The sequence below is a fragment of the Punica granatum genome, chromosome 8, assembly GCF_007655135.1.
Source record: "Punica granatum isolate Tunisia-2019 chromosome 8, ASM765513v2, whole genome shotgun sequence".
Lineage (NCBI taxonomy): Eukaryota > Viridiplantae > Streptophyta > Magnoliopsida > Myrtales > Lythraceae > Punica > Punica granatum.
This window is the reverse complement of record NC_045134.1, coordinates 19769687-19793206: the sequence shown is the minus strand read 5'-3', so window position 1 is coordinate 19793206 and position 23520 is coordinate 19769687. Positions and strand designations below refer to the sequence as shown.

Here is a 23520-nt window from a genome sequence, read left to right as displayed (position 1 = left end):
CCAGCTCCAGCTAGCTCCTAAGTCAGCCACCACATGTCTAAGCAAGGCCCGGAGGTACACCCAGCTCCACCTCCGCCGCGTGCGCCAGCGCTGCTCGCCGCCACGTCCGAACCTGCCCCTTCTTTCCCCGACATTGAGTCGACCGTCCATATCTGTAATTATTTTGAAATTACATATAATTTTAATTTATAATAGTTAATTTCAATTTTTTAAAGTAGTTTTCTGAATTTATAATTTTGTAAAAAATAATTCTTGAATTAATTACATATATCAACTGCTGTAATTAATTAGAATGTGTACTGTGCGCACCCGAATTTTATCTCGTCGGGGCACGCATGCGCGAAGCCTATGCAACGCGGCTCGGGAGTGTCCACCTTCCCGGGGACGCGCGACGGACGCACGTGAGAAGGAGTCGCCACTTACTATTTACGACCCGTAGATCGAGGGCCGTTGAGTCGCCCAGGTCTAAGGGTACGGGGTACACCTAAATACTAAGGCAATGGTCATACGGAACCGGAAATTCTGAATTCGGGGGTTCTGTTATATGCGGGCCTATATCCCGCACGCCCTTTCGATACTCTAGTTTACTAGGCTTGCCATTTTGTTTATTTACCGCGTGATTTAGGGTTGCACTTGACTCACCCATTTTGACACCGTAAAGTCGATGAATTGATCAAGTTGAGCCAATAATCCGAAGGATGAGTAGGCTTGTGCGTCAAGGAATCGGTTCACTATCTTAGCGTTACAGTTCATCGAACCGTGATGGTCGATTCCCAGCGCGAATCGAAACCACGAGTATTCAAGCTTACTCATCTCTTGGTAACAATAGGTCGACTTGACAGGTTCGACACTCGGACCTCTCGCTCGCCGATCGGGGATCCTTACAAATGAATAAGTGAATGTACAAATAAAATCCTCGCAATGTTCTCTCGAATAATTATAAAGTACGACTGAATAAGTAAATGGATCCCGATCGGTTTGCATTGGGCCAATATTCCACTCCAGCTCTCCGTGTGTTTTGAATAACCGATAAATAAATTAAGGCAACGCGGGTTTGAAGAGCCGGGGGTCGGGTCCAATCGAACCGACGGTTTGCAGGAGAACCGATTAGTTCCCACTGTAACTGTTGGACCGATCGAGCTCCCGGGTGATATCTAAACACGTTTCACACATCCAATCTAAATTGCCTTCCACATAGGCCACATTTGGAGTGTGATAGTTACTCGAGGCTAGATCCCATTCCACACTCGGGTTGCACGCGCTCAATGAGTCAGGAGGCGTTGGACCTCGTGTTCGGTGATTTGGGGCGTTGGGCCCCGTGCAACACGTAACCTATGGGCTCGGACCCGAACCGCAACAAATTAGCAAAAGCAAAGGGAAAACAGAAGAAAACTAATAAAACTGATGAAAAACAGACGACAACTGACAAATATAGGTAAATACAGACAAGTTGTATATTAAGTCGAATGTACGTGACTTAATCAGTTATTAACCGGGGTTGATTAGCAAACAATGTATCTAACCTAAGCCAACAAAGAGGTGGGCTGGGATGTGGTTCTAGGCCAATTAAATGTGTGAATTTGTTTTAGAACTCTATTTTGTGAGGTGTCACTGCGGTTTCACCGAATTCGCCAAACCCGTATTTTGACTCTAGATTGGAATCTAGCATTACGCCTATCCATTATCTAATGTTTGATTAAGCCAAATGCATGATTAATCCGGTTTTTCGTGTTTTGCAACATAAATAAAATGCTCACCACCGAATCTACAATAGGGAGATAGAAACACTGAAAGTGAACGGAATGGGCCGTGCGAGTGAAACTCGCACCCGAATGGGTCGTCCTTTTCCGTCCATAGATCGAGGTGTTTCCGACTCCCTAATGCCTAGGATATTTGTGAATCACAGAATGACGATTATGCCCTTGATCGGTAAAACGTGTGTAGTTCACATATAAATTAAAGATCGCGTGACATGAAGAGGTCTAAAATGAACTCGCGCGTCTCGACTCGAGCCGCCTCAAATTGGGACCGGACTCGAGTCATAGTACGCGAGTACTCGCTAGGCACCGATTCTATTCGTGTTACACGTCTCGGTGCTTTGAAATTGTGAGCTTTTAAAGAAATGGGCATTTTCGCCGTTCCGTGAACCATCGATGCGCTTACGGATTAGCAATCAATTTATCCAATTATTTAATCCAAGTGATTTAATTAACCGAATGATACGTCCCGTTTCTCCCATTTGCGAAATTATTCGGTGGTAGTGATCTTATATCGAGGAATTGTGGACTTGACGGATAATCTTCCAAAACTAACTCTCCTAGGAGGCGGTTTGCACATGATCAACGATAAAAACGCAAAATATGAATACACTCAATTCCAAGGGACGATTCCGAAGCAACGAAGGAGACCGTCCTAAACACGGGAAGGGTCAAAGGGCACTCGGCTACCTCTCCAAGGGTTAGGCCGAGAGCTCTCCTTGACCCGACTTGGGTTATGGAGAGTCTCCTACGTCGATTCTAGCCGTACCTTGCTTACATAATACATCGAGCACAATAATAACACATATTTCAGTGAAAATGGAAGGAAACCGACGCCACCAAGATCTCGAAACACAACCAAACACACAAACGAACACATACAATATATATATATAAAGGAATCGGTAAAACGGCGTCGATTCATGCAGTGGTAAAACGCGAAAACACGGGAACCGATCTATTTCGAAATGAAAAAGGTCTCCTTGGACCCGTGTGGTCCAAAGGAACTCTCGGCCACATCCCCTCAAGAGTGGCCGTGAGTTTCCATGGCTCACATGGGTCAAGACGCGCTCTTCAATTCCGATCTAAATCATTTTCCGTCATACTAATACATTACATGCGATAAACGACGAAAAAAAAAACACGGGAACCAACTAACTTCGGGGAAGGAGAGGCCGCCCTAGCCTCGGGTGAGCCAAGAGAGCTCACAGGTCCCTTCCTTGGGACTAGGCCGTGGGTTCCCTTGGTTCGACCGCAGCTTAGACGTCTCTCCTACCTCGATCCTAGCCATTTCCCATCACGGTACATACGTTATATGGACGTGCAACGTGATAAACGACGTACATTTGCATGGGAATATATAAAAACTTGAACTTGCATGCATTTCGGTTTGTTAACCACCCTAACCCCCATAACAAACAAGTATTGAAGATCCTAGCTTCTCTAAGTCGTAGAGGAGTTTTACCTAACCTCGGAACACAAGGAAAGAGTCGGAGAAGTGGCAAAGGGAGTCGGGAGACTCGGCTGGAACGAACAGACCCGAACCGGTGCAGTTGGATCGACAGGCAGACCCGACTGGCAGTCTGGCTTGTCGGGGTTGTACCGGTTGATCGGGATGGAATTTTCGCACGGGGCCAGTTGCGTTGGATTCCCAAGAGACTAAGGATCGTGCCTGTGGTGGTTTCGGGAGGAGAGCATGCGTATATTTTCCGGAAATCAAAAACAAAGCCGGTTCAGTAAAAAAGGACAGACCCAGTCGGGTCAAAACAGACCCGACTGGCACCCGATGAAGAAACAGCTCCACAGGAGGAGGCTCCCGGTGGTCTTTTGATGCAAGGTCGGTGGCATTAGACTCATAACTGACTGAGGATCACGGTGATAGGTGGCTCGTAGCGAGATTCAACCCGAGCTGACCTGTACGTTCCTGCAAAGTTCGGGTCAGAAAAGAAAACCAGAGGAACAAACCCGACTGGCACCCGATGAAGAAACGACTCTACGGGAGGCTCCCGGTGGTCTTTTGATGCAAGGTCGGTGGTATTGGACTTCTAACTGAGTGAGGATCATGCCTGCAGTGGTTTCATGAGGATTGGACATGTCAATTTTCCTGAAAGATGCAATGACAACCGGGAAAAAACTAGAAAAATCTGTGAAGGGAGAAAGGAGAGAAAAGGCGGTGGTACACGGTTGAACGGCTCTCGGCACGCGACCACCTTGTCACGAGGAAGAGTGAGGGTCGTGAGGAACCCCTAGGAAGTGATGGCACGACTCGCCATGGTCGTGGAAAGAAATGGCATGCCGAGGATCCCGGGGTGGCTATGGAAACCCGTTTCTGTACTGTTTCTTTTACCTGCTGAAACGGTGTGTTGGAGGCTTCAAATGCTAAAACTAAGTTCGAAAATGGATTTAGAAGGTCGAAAACATGTGGGGTAAGAAGTTTGGTCAAGGCTCGGGCAAAGTCGGGGGACGGGACTCGCCTAGGAACCGGGAAAGTATCTAGAGACCCTATTCTGGACTGTTCTAGATCTGCATCCTGGAAGCTTCAAATGCCGAAACTAACACCTGAAATGGACTCGGGAGGTCAAGTACGTGTGGGATATGAAGTTTGGTCAAGTTTGGTTCGGGTTGAGTGGCGGTCGCCGAAAAACGGTTGAGTTTTCCGGCAATTTTGGCCTTGAACCGGGCTGTGCTTGGGCTGAACGAAGTGTTGAAGTTTGAGAGGAATTTGAGAGAGTTTTTGAGTGAGAAAGCTAGAGAGAGAGTGCAAGAGGAGTAGTGATTAACTTAATGACCCAAGAGGCTTATATGGGAAGGCTAATTATGCAAAATTAGTGAAATTAAGTGTAATTAGAGGGGGGTGCTTAGGGCATCCGAATTTTTAAGAGGGATTAGGGAGGGGAAGTTGTCTTGAAAAGTTGATGGGAGGTGATGGATGGAAGAAGAGAAGTGATGGGGTGTAAGAGATATTTTGAAATGGGTGGATGGGGGAGACTTGGCTTGCTTTTAGCCACCCCTAGAGAGAAGCCATGGCTTGTGGCTTGGCTTGGCTCGGCTTGGCTTGGCTAGCTCAAGGGTCCCACTTGACTAGGAAGAAAGCAAGAAGAAGCTTGGGGCTCGATTGGTCACGCGTTTGATTTTCGTGGCTCGTTTGAACGACGAATTATCGATGTACGTGCGAATGCGATTTTAACGAGCCTAATATTGACATGCTCCGTGTAAGTAAATGCTCGGGTAGCCCAGGGACTCAAAAGCCAGTTTTGCTCCGTTTGGATGATCGGAGCGAAATTGTCCGTTTCTGTCGCATGTTCGCGCCTCTACGTGTTGTATTGCTCGTGTCGGTGTGCTTTGTGCTTTGGGCAGAACAGTTTACTCGTCAACGCCGGCTAGAGATCGATAACCGGAGACATCCTAGGAATCCGCGAACGAGGCTCTCTTAGTGTTTCCCAAGTGTTTTGATGTGTTTGGAGACCACTGCGATCTCCGTTTGTCCAAAGCGAATCCCGAAAGTTCGCCGGAAGGCGTTTGGGACCATTAAAACCTCACTCGAGAAATCATATATGCGTTGCTTGGTCCGAGCCAATATGATTTCCTGGGCCCTAGGGTTTGCTGGGAGTGGGTGGTGCAAAGCTCGGACGTCAACATTTCCTCGAATGAGCTCTAAGCGCAAGATTCCGCTTGAAAGGGGCCCTTTTGTTGCCGGAATGGTACTCGGGAAACCTAAATGGATTGTGCAATGCGATCAGGGTTCATTTTCCCAGGCCTTGAGGTCCTCGGGATTGGTTGGTGCGGATTTCGTGCACTGACAGTTCATTAAAAGGGTCTCTGGCCACGTTTCTGTGCAAAAAGGGGCCCTTTCTCCAGGTCAGGATCCACTCGGGAGACCAAGACGAACTCCGAAAGGCAGTCTGAAACCTGTTCCTTGGTCCCGGTGGTCCTTGGGTGTGTGCAGGCCTGTTTCCGGGTGCCGTTTATCTGTTTGTGAATCGGGCCTCTCGGGGGCCCCGTTAGGAAGGTGTCTGTGAATGTTCGGGAGTGCCCCGACTTAAACAGGGCGCTTTTGAAGTGTGCCCGGATGTGCCATTGGTCATTTTGGCACCAAGAGTGATTTTTAGAGTCCCATATTGGATACATTCTAACGCTCCAGTAATCCGGTAATGAATAGTGCCACAGTGCCGACCCCTGCTATTTTCGGGGTTCGCTGTTCATTCGTTCTCCTTATTGCCCTTCTGTGCTTCTCTAGCGATTTCTGCTTCTCTTCCGTAGTCAGTGCCCCCATGTCCGTTCATTAGCCTCCAATTGCCGAGTCACGAATAGTAACCTGAGCTTCAGTCAAGAGTCCTTGTGTCGGGAGCCAATGGGCCAAAATGGGGTGCTGACATGTACAATAAGTTTAGAAATTGGAATGTAATTATAGTTTATTTGATGAAAATTACATTCTGACATAAAAATGTAATTAGATCAATATAATATAATATTATTTGATTAATATTAAATCCGTACATAACAAATGTAATTAGAATGTAATTATAAAGTATTTAACGAAAATTATGGAGTTGTTAATTATGTTTGTGAAAATTATGATATGTAATTAAAAATTCGATGATGAATTAATTTCACAAAAAAATATAATTATAATATATGATGAAAATTAAAAATAATTAATTTAACTGTGAATCCATTTAATTTGAAGAAAATTTATAAGTTTATTTGATGAAAATTAGAATCTAATTAATATGAATATATGTATATATATATGTACATATGTGAAATTGTCTAATTATATTGTTGTTTGTTGTATAGATTAGTCGATTGTCTAAAGGAGTCCGACCCCTTACACTTGTTACTAAGCCGCATTGAAGGTATAGTCGAATAATTACATTATATTTATAATTAATGTTAATCTATAGTTAAAACTTTAATGTTTAAATTGATTGTATATGCCCCTAGGTTAGTCACTAGTTTAGAATTGTGGAAAAAGACAGGATTTAGGGAAGTGGTTGAGTCTTCCCGTTATGGATTTGGTTATGTTTGTATTGTTTTCTACGGAGTAATAAGGAGATGTGAATATAAGTTATCATTTATGCTTATGCAATTGATTGATTAATTGATGTGTTGTCTATTGTTTGAATTTTTTAATCAATGTATTTAGATCAATATCCCTCCGAATCAGGAATGGATGTACAATAGGAATAATCCAAATGGTGGAGGAATTATGCAAGAGTTCATTGATAGAGTGAGGATATTCTTGGAGCATGCTTTTAGTTTAGCGAATTGCGTAAGCGGGAAAATACAATGTCCATGCCCAAAGTGCTGAAAGCAAGGGTGCTTTGTACCACTTCTTAATGTTCAAGAACATTTGTATCGATACGATTTCAAGTCTAACTATTGGTATTGGACTAATCATGGGGAAGACAATCCTTATGCAGCATCTAGTTCTACTAGAGTAGTAGAAGATTCGAATGCAATTGGGATTGATGAGAATCCATTTGATAGGTGTGGGAACTTGGATTATGGGAACGAAATGCATGAAGGATCTCCGATGTCTGCTATTGATGAGGGGCCAAATATGGAGGAACATGACATTGCATTGAATTCTACCACAGGATTACTCAAAAGTGATTACAATGTGGCCCAATGTGCAATAAATGAGCTTCTGGCCATGATACACAGTCATTTTCGATGAACGACAACATTCATAAGAACTTTTACAAGGCGAAGAAGTTAGTATCAAATCTTGGATTGAGCACTGTAATTTTTTATTGTTGTCCAAAAGGTTGCATGTTATACTATAAAGATGACGCCGCTTTTATTAGGTGCAAATTTTGTGGTGATGAGAGGTACAAAGAACGTTATTATGCTAAAGGCAATATGAAGGTTGTGGCGAGAAAGAAATTTCAGTGCTCACCTCTCATCCCTAGATTGAAAAGGTTTTATGCTTTTTCGACCTCCACAAGCAATATGAGATGGCACTATGAGAACTGATGGCCTGAAAATGTAAAGTGTCATCCATCCGATGAGAGATCTTGGAAACACTTTGACGAGGTGCACTCGGATTTCTAATAAGACCCTTCGTAATGTTCGGCTTAAATTATGTTAAGATGGTTTGGTGCTTTCAAAAGAGGGTATAAAGCTTACTCATGCTGGTCTGTTGTTATTGTTCCATACAACTTGTCTCCGAAATAGTGCATGACATCGGAGTATATGTTTTTGACATGTATCATACCTAGGCCCATAAATCTGAAGACAATGATAGATGCATACTTGCAGCCATTTATCAATGAGCTGAAGGAGCTGTGGCATATTGGGTTTACAACTTATGATGCTTCGATGAGATAAAACTTCAACATGAGGGCTGCTTTGATGTGGACTATAAATAATTTCCCCGCTTATGGTATGTTATCGGGTTGGATGACTACGAGGAAATTGGCATGTCCGCATTGTATGAGTTACAGCAAAGCACTCACACTTAAATATGGCCACAAGAATAGTTTGTTTGATTGCCACAAAATGGTCTTGCTACAAGATCATCGGTACGGGAAAGATAGAAGGAACTCCATGGCAGAGGCGGAGTCCTTCGAATGCCCAAGGCCCAATATATGTTCTCGTATGATCAGAAACACAAGATTTGTGCATGGGTGAGCAAACTTGAGACACCGGATGGATATTCGTCCAATATAGCAAGATCTGTTGATGTTGATCGATATACTTTTCAAGGATGGAAGAGTTATGATTGTCACATCTTCATGGAGCAGTTATTGTCTATCGCATTAGAGGACCTGCACTATCATATATGGAAACCCCTGGCAAAGCTCAGTAAGTTTTTTAAAGATTTGTGTTCCGCGACCTTAAGGTACGAAGACTTGGACATGATAGAGCAGAACATTCCCATAATAATATGCAAATTGGAGAGATCTCTCCTCCCCCATTTTTCGATTGTATGGAGCATTTGCCAATACATTTGGTAGATGAGGCACAGGACGAAAAGGTTGATGTATCCATTCGAGAGGTATCTTGGCAAATTGAAGCGGACCATTAAGCAGAAAGCTCGTGTTGAAGGGTTAATATGCACGACATATTTAAACATAGAGACAGTTAATTTCTATTCATATTATTTCTCATTTGACGTTCATACTGTAAGGATGCGAGTCCCTCGTAATGATGATGGTGGATCATCCAGTACTTCGCCTCAAATGTGTGGGGTTTTTAATCAACTGGGACGTTATTCGGGAACTAGTGACAAGAGATACTTGAATGATGTGGAGTTTGAAGCCGCATGCTTGACGGTGTTGCTCAATTGCCCCGAGGTTAAGTCATACCTTGAGTTAGGATCCCTTAAACAGTGACATTATATGTGGACAGAACCTTATGATGTATGGGTTTAATCTAACTAATTTGAACCTATTTGATAATGTAGTATATTCACCGCTAGTTTGAACGTTCCTCAACGTCAAGTATGACAAATGACTAAGGATGATTTCATCAAGTGGTTTGAGCAAGTGGTAAGTACATGGTCATTATGTATTCACCACCGTCTTCAACTGATGTATATTTCCAAGCCTATGTAAACCTAAGAATTGGAATGTTATCCTTTTGAAGATACTTAATCCGACTAATGAAATTAGTGATGAAACACTACACGCTCTTGCATGGGATCCAGCAGACGTGTGAAGACATACCGGATGTATTTCGTCAATGGGTATAAGTTCCAAACTGCTCAACTCGGCCAACATAGGACGACCATGAAATCCTAGAGTATCGACTGGATGAAGAACATTCTTATTATGGCCTATTAAAAGAGGTGATACGGTTGAAATATCATTGAATTACCTGTGAAGAAGGTTGTCCTATTCTTTTGTGAATGGTTTGATCCTACTCCTGAGAGGGGGATGAGAATGGATCCTCAAACGGGGATTGCTGAGGTTAAGCGGAAGTGCAAGATTCAGGATTACAACCCCTTTGTTATTGCACAACGAGCAATACAGATTTATTATGCGTCATACTCGAGTTGAGAGAGAAGTAGATCTCAATGGCGAGTTGTTATAAAAACAAATCTGCGAGGGAAAATAGAAGTTCATGAGTCGTTGGAACTTGCTTATCAAATGAAGAGTCGTCGCACGTTGGATTGATAACCGACAATAACCTTATTTACTCCTTAGTCGACATTGATAATCCAATGGAGTATGTTCGACAAGAAAATATGGCTAAAGATTGCCGTAACGAAGTTCAAGAGAATGAGGATGATGATGCAGATTCAAATGATGATGAAGATGAACCTAACGAGTATCGGTATTAGGATTCGGAATGAATGATTCATGAGAAAGCTTGCTTTTTTGTATATTATTTCTAACTTGATGTTTTATACATTAGGTAATTTCATTATACAATCATTCATTCATAAGACTCATAAATACGATTGCTCTTCACTTTATTAGGCATTAATCAAATAAATTTAATGTTTCTACTAATGCAGATGAGTCACAAACGCGGCAAGAAGAAAAGCACCAACTGTAGGGGTACTGAATCGCAGAATCTTGATGGAGAGACAGCCGGTCGAAACTATCCAATCCTGAGGATATCACCAAGCAACCATCCCCGATGTCCTACAATTAATCACTGAACCACCCGTCACCTGCTCATGGATCTCCAATACGTTTATATGGTCGTCCAGATGTAAATCAAATTTTATTGTGTACATTATAAGTGCGTTTTATGACGGAGGGATTAGAGCACCATCGAACGGGACCTTATCAGCCTCAGGTTTCGCCTCTTTAGCAAGCCCATTGCCCATACTTTGTTGATCCAAACGGTACAATCATTTGCCATACTGAGCCGTGCATGATTAATGGCCTCCCCTTTCTTATAGCAGACTTCAAAAGAGGGTAAGCCTTAAGTTTGCTTTGTAGAAATATTTACTGTACGCATACCCGACAATTATCTTTCTTAATACGAATAACATAAACTTTGATGACTACAGATGGATTGATTCCGTCTAAGGCACCCACATGGTTTCAACCGTTCTAAGGCAGTATATCGACCACTTTTATAAGCCAGGGGAGTCGATAGTTAAGTTTCATAAGGATGTCCCAGACGAGGGGACGGAGTTCTTGTTCAAAGAGTGGAAGGTATGATTACTTCGAATACTGAATCATAGTTATTTTGTTGTTCATTTCGTAACTAATCGGTTGTTTATATGCAAAATTTGGTTTATTACGACCCACAATATGAGATTTACATGAGGCAAGCGTTCATGAGCAAGTGCACGTCCCGACTACGAGGGATGTACTATGAGCACAGAATTGGGAAAAAAAAAAGACCGACATCATTAGAACAGCTCATTTGTCTGAGTTGGAAAGAGAATAGCCGAAAGACACATTCGCTAGAGAAGGTCAACAAAACAAGGCCAGTTGACTATCCAATGCCAGAGCTTCAGTACACTATGGAGGGAGTGGATCATACGGTACGCACGCTTATCGAGAGGTGCATCTTGTAAAATACTCAACCTGGTTTTTTTTTGTTATGATAGAAATAATCGTGTTAAGTCATCCATCCATCCTTGGCAAAAGAAATCCACAGGTGAAGAACCTACAATGCCCCACGTGTTTGAAAAATTACATAAGAACAATAAAACTAGGATTGGATTAGTCCTTTTGTGAAGGAGATAGCTGTAAATTAATACATGAAACAATGATTAATTTATATCTCTTGCAGAGAATTGCATATACCATCATGCATAATGGTTTGCTATTAATTCTTTCTATAGGAAAAGGCCGATAAGGTTGCTTCTCAATAGACGAACACCTCATTCACCGACTAATCCTACCCAAGCAGAGACTTGGTGAAAGGTCATGGGGACGAGCAAGAATGGATGGACTTATGGACTCATTTCAGCTCCTCGCCCTAATTGCCATGAGCAGGGCCCTCTGGGACAACACATGTCAGACCAGACCCCTTGGCCCATGTGCATGATGAGATTGAGATATTGAAGGGTATGATCCCCAAGCTGTTAAAGAAGATCGACAAACAGAGCAAAAAATTTAATAAGGGCAGCAAGAAAAATCAATCGAAGAAAAAAGGTAAATCTGGGTCCAGAAGGGAAGACATGTTGTCGAAGAGTCCGACGAGGATGACGATGAGGGTGAGGATGAGATTGACGAGGAGAGTCCTGAGGAGTCTAGCGACCCATCCTCGTCCGATAATTAGTTTGTGATGTTTCTGCTCGTTTTAAGATATTTGTGACATCGGATTTATGCATTTCTCAACTTTACTGCCTATCTTGTTAAATTTATGCATGTTGAACCTGTTGAACATATTTAATTGTTCTGAATGAATGTTAGATAATGTGTGAACATATTCAAATGTGATAATGGGATCTTTTAATATTTTATGGGGAAGCTCTGTCGAAATTTTATTTTTTAAACCCCCACGACATATTTAATTGTTGTACTATTTTTGTTGTTATACATGTTGTTATAAAACTATTGATATGAATACGGTATCAATTTTATTATATAATTGTGTTAGGGAAAAAAAATCAAATATCTAAAAAAAGATGTTTTATTTAATAAATTGGATCAGTAAATAGACCATATATACAATTAGATGTTAGCAGATGACAGGCTGAGACGGCGATAGCTTGGTGGATAAGGAGACAGACATGGATTGGAACAGGTCGGGTGAAAGGTCTCGAGTTCGAAACGTGGAGGCAACTCAAATAAATTGAAATAAATGGAGTGAAGCTGGCCCTGGTCGCGGACAAAAAGATTAAAAAAAAAAATTCTAGGCATTTTTTACGGATTTCCAATGGATCCGTTAGAAAAATTGTAGGAAAAGGGCGTGAGGTTGCACAGGGTCATAGCGGAAAAACCCTAAAATCCCTTCGGGAAACTGTCAGAGATTCCGTCGGGTTTTCCAACCACATCCGTCGAAGATTCAACGGCCACGCAATTGACGGCTTTTCCTACACTCCTTTTCCCGATGGCCTTCTTCAGTCCAAAATTCCGTCGGAAATTACTTTTCCGATGGATCCTCCCATCAAAAAATCCACAGTTTCTAGTAGTGTCCCAAACAATGTCGGGAAGCAGAGCCAACTGCAAACCATATAGAGGTGTTACTGTATAGAAACAAAGGAGCAGAGCCAAGAGGGGTCTGAAATTGATACTCGGCATGGGAACCCTTCACAAGTTAGAATTCTAAATGTAATCAATCAGACTAATTCCTAAACGAGCCCCATCCCTAAATGGTCAAACCAAGCAACCAGACTTCTTTGATCGGTTAAAAAATTAATATACTATGGTAATACATCTCCACGTTAAATCTATGCGATGAAATTTTGTCCATTTATTTTGTAAGTTCTTAATTAATTGGAAACATCCAACAAAATCAAATTTAGGTCCTTTCAGTATTTATATATCAGATTCGTCCACTTATATTTCAGTCATGTCTCATTTTCATCACAAATTCAATTTGATGTTTTGTCCAAATTTAACGTTTTGTCACGTGTATTTATGGCTTGATCCGTTTAATAGGTTGAATTGGTTAAACTATATAACCCCTTGGTTTAGAAAGCTATGCATAATACTGAACCCGTTTAAGTCAGTTAAGTTGGCAGTTAGTTCTGTTGACGGCATATGTTGATGCCGGTGAAAGGAATAGCAGCTGATGGCAAGCTATCGACGAGAATGTCCAATGTCGACCATAGGTTACCACCATCCTATCATTACCGTGGTGGCCACCAGCAGCCGGCATGTCTAGTCCAATATTGGTGAAGGTGATGGCTGACGAATTATGACGTCAATGAAAAAAAAGGGTGTAGTATTGTAACAAGTTCTCGCCTGATAAAATTATAGATTCGATTTTTATATGTGGAACTACTTTTTTAATGAGCTTTCTTAGTTTATTTGGGTCGATAGATTTATAACCAGCAAAAGTTATAACGTCAAACAAACGGACGGCGGATTATACTTTTCCAAATTTAATTCCCTAAAATTAAGAGGTGTAATTCTTTGTTTATAAAACACTCACGATAGTAAGCTAGAGTTCCCCTTTCTCTTGCGTGGATTCTGCCTTTTTTTTTTAATGAGAACTATCTAGATATACTTTAATGGGTAGGTTTCGATTTTTTTTTTCAGTTACAAAAAAAGTTTATAAATCTAATACAATGAAATGATTTTGATTGATTTTCATTATGCTCTTTAATCATGTATGCCCCTATTGAAAATTCAAGTTCGAGTTGCCATGAATTCATACACAAAAGTACTTGTTCAACCACTTGTACCGTCTGTATCAACGTGAGTTGGTTTAAGAAGTTTGGTATTTATTTTGCTTAAGTAAGATCTTGAGTTCAAGTCCTTGTAAATGAAGAAAAGCCACGCTCTAAGAGTTTTACCCATTAGTGTGCCGATCCGGCCCCAATTGGCCAAATTAGGTTTTCGGATACCAGAATTCAAAAAAAAAAAAAAGCAGCCCTGAATGAACTTACAAGTAATTCAATATGAGCCTTGAAAATTAATTGGGTAAATCTTGGATATATACCCTCCTAAAACAAAAGTTCACATCACCAAAATAGAAAAAAGAAAAATACAACAAAATGGTTAAAAGGAAAATCGGAAACTTAATGGGGAAAAGGGATAAGAAATGTCCGAGCGACCGACTAAACATAGACACCATCCTCTTCCTCCCATGAATTTTGCCCCATAAAAAACGTTTGAACAAGTTTGGTCCTTCAATGGGCCGTAACTTCAGCACAACCCTTGGCATAGGAAACCATCCAAAGCCCCCAATTTTTAAGGATCTAACAACTCATATAAATAGCCTCCCAACACAACTCATCCCCATCACCCCCTGCAAAGAGTTCTTGAACACTCAAACAAGCCAAATAAATAAATAAAATAAAATAAAGGCCAGCCCTTTTCAAGATCCAAAGATGGCATTCAACAAGCTTGTTGCGGTGTTCCTCGTCTGCATCGTCTTCGGTGCCGCCCTCAACGCAGAGAAGGCCGCTGCCGTCGATGAGAAGTTCAAGTCGTGCTTCGACAACTGCCTCTCGGAGTGCTTGGCAGACAACCGCGGCTACACCTTCTGCGAGATGAGGTGCGACGCTGACTGCTCCGAGAAGGAATTCATGGGTAAGTCCGACAAGCCTCGATGTTTCCCTACATCATATGACGACGCCATTGATGAGTTATTTCTTACAATAATCTTCCTTGTAATTTTCTTTTTGAGCAGACAAATTGAAGAGCAGGTTCAACTAGAAGGACTCAACATCGGAATTGAAGAGCGCAAACCGAAAGAGGGCAGGGCAGTGTGATGCGTAATAAAAGTCGGAAGAGTCGAAAGACTCTTTCGATGTTTATGTGATCTTGATCACGAAAAAAAAAAGTTGCAATAAAATTGAATTTATAGTATATTCCTCGTGTCGAGTTTAGCTTTTTTGACATATTTCTTTTGAAATTGTTGATGACTCTAAGATGAATCTCGACTATATATCTCACCGATATTAATCGGGTTCCATGTGCAAGCAAGAATAAACATAATAAGCAATTATCTCATAATCCGTTGGTGTACAGATTAACGTTAATATAACCAATTAGTTTTTTTTTATCAACGTTCATATAATTAGTTTTAAATCAAGGGGCTTTTACCAGAGAGCATTTGTTATGAAGCAATTTATATTACCAGTAATCTTGAATTAAATTGCTTGGGCCCACTACATTAACATGTTTGGTTAGGTCAGATTAGCCGCAAAGCACATTGCCTTGATAATCTATATTACACCAAACTAGCAACGTAAAAAGGCTCCATGAGGAGAGGTGTCTAAGTAGATTGTCAAGATTGAGAATGGTATTCAACATTCTATCTATTAACATTCAAGAGATTACAAGATATAGAAGTCCTTCCTACTGTATAAGAGGAAACAAAAAACTAATTCTAGACAAATATCAAAAGATGTCTAATCTAGAGAGTCACAGTAACAAAATATGTTACAAGGTATATCTCGAGATATTATCGACTTATTTGCAATATATAGCTATCTCATAATACTCCTCTTCAAGTTGGAGCATGAGATGGTCGAATGCCTAACTTGCCAAGAAGAAACGTAAAACAATCTCGACCCAATGCCTTTGTGAATATATCTGCGAGCTGCAGCTTGGTAGAGATGTGTGCAGTGGCAATGAGTCCAGACTGAATGTGTTCACGAATGAAGTGGTAGTCGATCTCTATATGCTTAGTCCTCTCGTGAAACACTGGATTAGCTGCAATGTGTAAAGCAGCCTGATTGTCACAGAATAATCGTGTCGGTTGATCCATTTCCACCCCAAGAGAACTCAACAAACTCCGTAGCCAAATGATTTTGCTCACAGTAGCAGCCATCAAGGTTGTCAAAATCGCGATTCTACTTATAATTGGTCGATGGTCGTGGAATCGTGAATCGTAAAATCGAATCGTGAATTGTAAGATTCTACTTGTAATTAAAAAAACAACATATATATATATACACACCAAATCCCATGTCAGAAATAGTTAAAGTAAACATTAACAGTACGTTTGGTTTCAGAGTTAAAAGCAACTTTTTATCATGGAAAATGACAAAATGTTGTGTAGTGTGTTGAGTTAAAGTTAAAGTTAAAATTTTTGACTTGGAAAATGTGTATTTTTGTTATGTAGTGGGTTGAGTTAAAGTTAAAGTTAAAATTTTTGTGATTTTAACCCTGAAAACAAACGAGCCATTAAATGATAAATCTTGCTACCTCTTACTTCGTTTATTAAAATCAAATGATGCTTAGTCTTCACAAGAGAGTGCTCCCACTATAACAATCTCCAATGAAATTTGATATAATACCGTCATTACAGATCCTGTAGGTGAAACTGCTTTCTTCCCTAATTTCTTCTTGGCCTATCCCTTTTGGAATCATATTTCTCTGCACTTAAAAAAGTCGAAAAAAATTACAGCCTAAATCATCTCAAACCATACGGCAATCAGGAATCGGTTAGAACCCAATTCGAAGCAGTTGCAGAAAATTTTCAAGTCCCTATCACTTACAGCCAAGATACAAGTTTCAAACTTTTCATAAAATAAGAAAATCAAAGAACAACATTGTCGCACAATGAGAGAGATGAGGAGGGAGAGAGGGAGGGCATATAACTTTGGGTTGAAACTAGAATCGTAGAATCGGTAGGATTCTATGATTCTACGATTCGAATCCGATATATCGACAATTCTACCTTTCCGATTCATGTCATAGAATCGGAATTGCTAGTTACAAATTAAATCGTAGAATCGTAAGATTCTATGATTCGAATCACGATTCTAATAACGATGGCAGCCATAGCTCTATATTCAGCCTCTGCAGACGAACGAGAAACCGTGGTCTGTTTCTTGGTCTTCCATGAAACTGGCGATCCTCCAAGTGTGACAAAGTATCCCGTAACTGATTTCTAGTCATAGGGCAACTAGCCCAATTCGAATCACAATAAGTTACAAAATCCAGAGAGTTGGGCTGTATAAAAAATCCTTGTCCAGCAGACTGCTTCAAATATCGTACAACCCTCATGGCTGCATCCCAATGATGTTGACGTGGATCCTGCATGAATTGCGCTAATACGTGAACCAAATAGCTCAGGTTAGGTCTTGTAATAGTCAGATAAATTAATTGACCGATTAAACGTCTGTATCTATTGGCATCCTCAAGTCGTGGACCCAAGGTGGCAGATAATCCGTGATTCTGTTCCATAGGAATATAAGAGGGTCGAGATCCCAGCAGACCGCATTCAGTGAGAATATCAAGTGCATACTTCCTCTGGCATAAAAAGAGACATGAATCAGTACGAGTCACCTCAATTCCCAAAAAATACTTCAATGGGCCAAGATCCTTAATTCGGAAGCACTAATGAAGATATTTCTTAAAAGAGGCGCAATGAGCAGTGCTGTTACCGACCACAATGAGATCATCCACGTAGACAAGAACATCCACGCACGAACATCCTGGTGATTCGAGATGATTTTCGAGTTCATCCCACAGTCTCTTGATGCCCGAGTAATATTTCTGAATTGTCTTCCCATCCTACCTGTATGTACTGATATCGGACTTCAATTGATAAATCCTCATCTCATTCCCTTGTGAATATCTTTCCTTGAGGTCATCCCAAAGAGTTTCGCTTCAATGGCGTAGGCAGCACTCAGCTGAAGTTCTTTCTCTAACCCATTGAATATCCACGCCAACACGAGGGAGTTGCACATCTCCCAGCTCTCCAGATTTGGGTCTTCTGTTGGTGGCTTTGGGACTCTACCTTCCACGAACCCCAATTTTCCTTTGGCCGTGAGCGCAATTCTCATCGCTCTCGACCATGTCAGATAGGTATCCCCATTAAGAAGACAGGAAGTGATTTGCAAACCTGTTGAATCCAAAGCTCCAATCTTGTATATCGCTGAAGTCTGCATCCCTTTCCCAGTGTCTGCAGCTTTGTCTTCATTCCTTGTCATCCTGTCTCAAACAAATTTCCGATCTCAATGGTTTTCTTGAAAACCTTGCTCTGATACCATGTCAAGATTGAGAATGGTATTCAACATTCCATCTATTAACGTTCAAGAGATTACAAGATATAAAAGTCCTCCCTACTGTATAAGAGGAAACAAAAAACTAATTCTAGACAAATATCAAAAGATACCTAATCTAGAGAGTCACAGTAACAAAATGTTACAAGGTATATCTCAAGATATTATCGACTTATTTGCAATATATAGCGTATCTCATAATATAGATTACCAACCAAGTGGTAATCTGAGAAAAATGACAATTCCAAAACGACCCTCATGTCTTCTGTCTTCACCCTCGCTTCAAACCCTACCGTAGATGGCCGGAGAAAGGGCGGCAACAGCAGGCACCATTTTCGTCAGCAACAGGACCCTCCTTTTCGTCATAGCTGCCACTCTCTTCTTCCACTCTCGATTTTATGCTTCGACTTCGAGTCGAAGCATCTAGGCCTCGATTCTGAAGCGACTTTGGAGAAGCCCAATTGCTTCGAAAGGAAGCATTATTTTGGTTCGAGGAAGGCAGACAGAGGAAGACGACACCTCGGTTTGAATTCTATCGAGACAGGGGAACACGAGAACGAGAGAGAGAGACGGAGGAATATAAGCAATGGCGGCCTTAGCATTCAAGGGAGGTGAAGAACAGAGAGACAAGGGTTGAGAAATAAACAATTCTTTTAATTAATTTCAGTTATTAAAAAGAAGGGTATAATACGAATTGGGTATGGATTTCTTACATTGCCACTCATATTATTGTGATACCAAACGTGATAATATAGATACCGGCTAATCCGATTGTTATATGCTAAACATTGTAATTTCACATTACTGGTAATTTAATTGAGAGCAATCTATGTTGGTGGTAATCTAGATTGCTAGCAATGTTATTTGGCAATGCACCAAATGCCACCTAATGAAAGTGAAAATCGAGATTATCTCAATTTGGTAACGGAAAATTCACTTAAATAGTTTAATCATAAAAAGAAAATTCACTATGGGTTTGAGGGGCGAAAATCACTTGTTTAACGATAAGTTGTCGCTGTTCATGTGGTCTGGTGATCGTCGAACTCATAGTTCGCCATCTCGCCGCAATACCGTGAATCAAAAACATTGAGAGACAATTCAAACTTTTCAAAACTTGTGGCTAGCACGAAATAAAGGAAAACGCCTAGAAAATTTGTACCATAACATCATCGTTGAGTGCTCTCACATTTTATTTTATTCTATCAGTCATGTGGTGTCTGATTCAACTTTTTTTTTTCTTTTTGGCGAATGGCACCACATAGCTTTATAATTTTGTTGAATTGAACTATCCAAGATGGTCATCCTTTTCAAACCCCCTATCGTGGGTAACTTTTCTTATTTCGAAATTGTCTGTTTAAAGGAAAGTAATTACAAATTTAAAGTACTTAAATTAAGAGGAAGTTAAAAGGATAAAATAATAATTTTAATATTGCCTTTAACCATCTTTTTTTTCTGAATAAAAGGCTAAATCGGATTATTAGTCTGCTGTAGCTGTCATAAGTAAGGAACCTAATCGCCACGGAATGTTCATTTTACCATAACTCGCTAAGACTTAGCGTAACTTGAATGCCGCAGCCTCACCAACACACTAGTGAATTAAGTCTAAGGCCTACTGAATCAAATATTATGGACTCATATTGGCGAGCTCTACGTCCTCAGTGAGGTTCGAACTCGTGATATTCACATGGAACGCTTGAAATTTAATCACTCAACTACGGTAGTTACTTTAACCAACCATTTAACCACCAGATTCGAGCTTCCATCTTTCTATTTTCGCTTTTCTCTGTCTCTCTCTCTCTCCTTCCTCACGTCATCTCATTCTCTCTTTTCTCCATTCTTTTTAAAAAAAATTATTTAATTACATTAATTATTAATTTATACTACTTAGAAAAGAAGAAGGAAGTCTTTTGGTCTAACATTTGTTTTCCAAAAAAACCCATAGTGCACAAATGGTAGTTGATCTGAGCCATTAATTGGAGGTTAAAATGGTAAATTTCAATTAAAAAAACTTCCACCCCATTTATGCCCTTTCCTCTTACACGTCCGCGCCCTCCTCCAGTGTATTTTTCTTCTCCCACCCCACGTTCCCTTTTTCATTTTTGTTTTTATTTTTTGCATTTTTGATTGAAAATGAATTAATATAATTGTTTTAATTAATGTGAAGTTGAATCAATGTAAATTTTCATATACCCCAATATTAATTTAGGTCCTATCCAATAAAAATATTAAATCAGGAATAAAACTATACGTGAATAAATATAATTTACACATAGTATAATTCATTTTTTATCTTAAAATTCTAGACGTTGGGTGAGTTTTTTTTCTAGTCATTATAAAAATTAAAAAGAAAATTACATTCTATCGAGAAAATTCAATAAAAAAACAATTATAATAGACCGCGCATTGTATGCGTCTTGTAATAATAAAGCAAATGCCCATATTTTCGATCCAATAAATGCAATGCCCCTCGAGAGAATGACAGGGTTTGCCATTAATCGGTAGAGCCAATTCTGCTTCATTCAGCTCCTCTTCACTCAATATGTTCATTATGGATCTGACGACATGCTTTCATGCATGGCTTCTAAAAACTTCTCTTCAACCCATACAATCAATCCGGTGTTCGAATTAGCGTATATGCGTGCGCTTGAACTAATCTTTCTCACCGAAGAAGATAAAGGCAGGCTATAGTCCACATTTGGAACTCGATAATTCTCCACAACCGTTCACTTAACCATCAAGCCAAATCCTTCGGCTTAAGAACAGTCGCATTTACATTGTGTAATACTTCAACCGAGAGAGGGTACCCGACCCACCAAACGGCGGCGTTTCTGTTAGTCAAATTGAAGCTCCGCTGGGGACCACAGTAGCGTATAAATACCCGCCCCCGCATCATTCTCGCCAGCAGCAGCAGCAGCAGCAGCAGCGAAGCAACTAACCGAACTTCTCGCCTCGCCCCGCTCTCTCTCCCCTTGCGAGCAATCCCCAGTCGTCCGTACACTTCCGATCGAAACCCTCATCTCTCTCTCTCTCTCTCTCTCTCTCTCTCTCTCTCTCTCTCTCTCACTCTCTCACCCACGCATTTCTTTCTCAAAACCCTAGCCATGTCAGTGAAGCGCTCCCGCATTTCGCGATCCTCGAGCTCCACCGACGTCGTGCTCAGCCGCCGCTCTTCCCCGGCCGCCGACCCGCCGGAGCTCCGGTGGGCCGCGTTCTACGGAAGCTTGAGCACCGCTGCCGCTGCTGCAAGGGCCGCGAGATTGGAGGCCGGTCGCCCTCGCCCGGGGATCCTGTCTGTCTCGTCGCCGCCGGTGGTTGAGGAGGAGCTCACGTGCGAGCCGCCGAACGGGAATTTCCTGGAGAAATGCTACTACTGCAAGAAGATGATCGGGGAGGACGATGAGGTTTTCATGTACGGGTAAGTAACGATTTGTCCTGGCTGCTTCTTTGTTATTTTCTCCATGAAATGAGATGAATTAATCTTTGAGGAGGATTAGATAGGTACTCTGGTTTGTTGCTGATGCCGTTGTCCTGTCCTTGTTCTTGTCCGCCTCTTATCATCTGCGTTCATCGATAGCATCTTGATTTACTTCGTGATCGGAATTTTTAGCTCTCGTCTGATGGCTTTCTCTAGCTAATATTTATCGTATTATGCCTTCAAACATGCATAATGTATCGGTGATCCTCAAATGCTTCTGTACCTGTGAAGGTGGAAGCTGCCGATAATCGAGCGAGTTATGTCGGAAAGAACAGTTTGGAGCTTTGGTGTCCTTTGAGAGATCATTCTGATCATAATTGCAGTACACTGTTGTATGCCTATACATCTTTGCCATCTGTGCATCAGAGCTAATTATTTTTATCATTTGATTGATGCAATTGCAGCCACTTGCGGGCGTTCTGCACATCTGATTGCCGTGATAAACAGATTGCCATGGACAGCTTGCGGGGAATATCGTCTGGTAGATCAAGCGTAACCCGGAGTGACTGCTGCAAGAACAAGAAGAATTAAGATCAGTGAGGCTCTTACTTGTGAGCTCGCTATTATGTGCTCCTCCGAAGTATATTTTAGGTAGTCTATTCTAATGATTCCGATGGTGCAGCTTTCTGGTTTTTGTTATAAGCATGCACTTCTACATAGGATGACAACTTTTGCATCACTGGCATAGCCTCTTGGTCCGTACAGTTAACAACCTAACCAAGAGTTTGAATTTTTTGGTCTTGATCCCATATCTTGGTGATGATTCTCTAATCTGATACAGTTGCAAGAAAGTTCGATATGTCGTCTAGTTTTTGGATATTTCGGTATAGTTTGCTTGCTCTCCTTTAAGGCCGTCTTAGGTGAATTATGCAGGAGCATGTTAGCTTTGCTTCCAGCAGACAGGAAAGGATAACTTAAAGATACTTCACTGCTGTCTATTTTTTCATGCCCTGCTTTGTCCAGTGATGTTTGCCAATAGTACAATCATTAGATCTGATAACATTTGCAGTTTGAATGATAATTGAGTATCCTCATTCATCTTCACTTGCCTTATCTGGCGAACATTCTTAGTGTCAAATTTGCAATTTGCCCAGCAATTTTTTCATTGGCTGAGAAAAGCAATCAGGGGTAGTTCTAAGAATTATCACTTGGTGGCTTCTTAACTTTTGTATCCTCTAACTTAGTGTACGAGTTTATTATGGCTGCCCTTAGTTAAGAAACAGCTGTTTTAGTTTTTCCCATGTTTCTCCTCGATATGTTCAGTCTAAGGGAAACATTTTGCCAGTTAGAGAATTACTTAGAAGCTGTATAGCGATCTCCTCGCTACCAACACATTTTGTTACATCACAAAAGATCCACAATGTTTTCATCCCATTTCTCTGTTTGCTCGTATGCAGTCTCATGCTTTCCCACTAGAATGAAGGTTCAGTAATCCCGCCCTTAGATCCTGCACTATACTGTATTAAGTTGGTGATTCATTTTAGGGAAAAGATAGCAGGTTGATTTGAAACTGTTCAAAGTTACAATTTTAGACGGAACTGTTCATCCTACGGTTGTCTCTGAACCTACTATCCCTTTTTTTCTCACTTTAAAGAGACTAGTGCGACACCTGAGTTATCGTTATGATTTGGCCAATAATTAGTCCAGGAAGTACAGGCTAATCTTGAAGGTAAATTGAAGTAAATCGCGCGTCAACTTTTGTCAGAGTCCTTAGTTTTATTTCTGACAATGGTTAGATA

General features: G+C 41.0%; 2 protein-coding genes across 2 annotated transcripts; both read left to right on the top strand.

Moving 5' to 3' along the window:
* The first annotated feature begins 14583 nt into the window (after window positions 1–14583).
* Window positions 14584–15304, top strand: LOC116189044 (major pollen allergen Ole e 6-like). The gene is made up of 2 exons (XM_031518538.1): window positions 14584–14878; window positions 14979–15304. Exons 1-2 carry the CDS (start codon window positions 14677–14679, stop codon window positions 15002–15004), a joined length of 228 nt encoding a protein of 75 aa, XP_031374398.1. The 5' UTR covers window positions 14584–14676; the 3' UTR covers window positions 15005–15304.
* A 5924-nt stretch (window positions 15305–21228) lies between these two features.
* On the top strand, window positions 21229–22555 carry LOC116187503. Its single transcript, XM_031516246.1, has 2 exons — window positions 21229–21721; window positions 22186–22555. The coding sequence occupies exons 1-2, from the start codon at window positions 21408–21410 to the stop codon at window positions 22310–22312; spliced, it is 441 nt and encodes a 146-aa protein (XP_031372106.1). The 5' UTR covers window positions 21229–21407; the 3' UTR covers window positions 22313–22555.
* The last annotated feature ends 965 nt before the right edge of the window (window positions 22556–23520 follow it).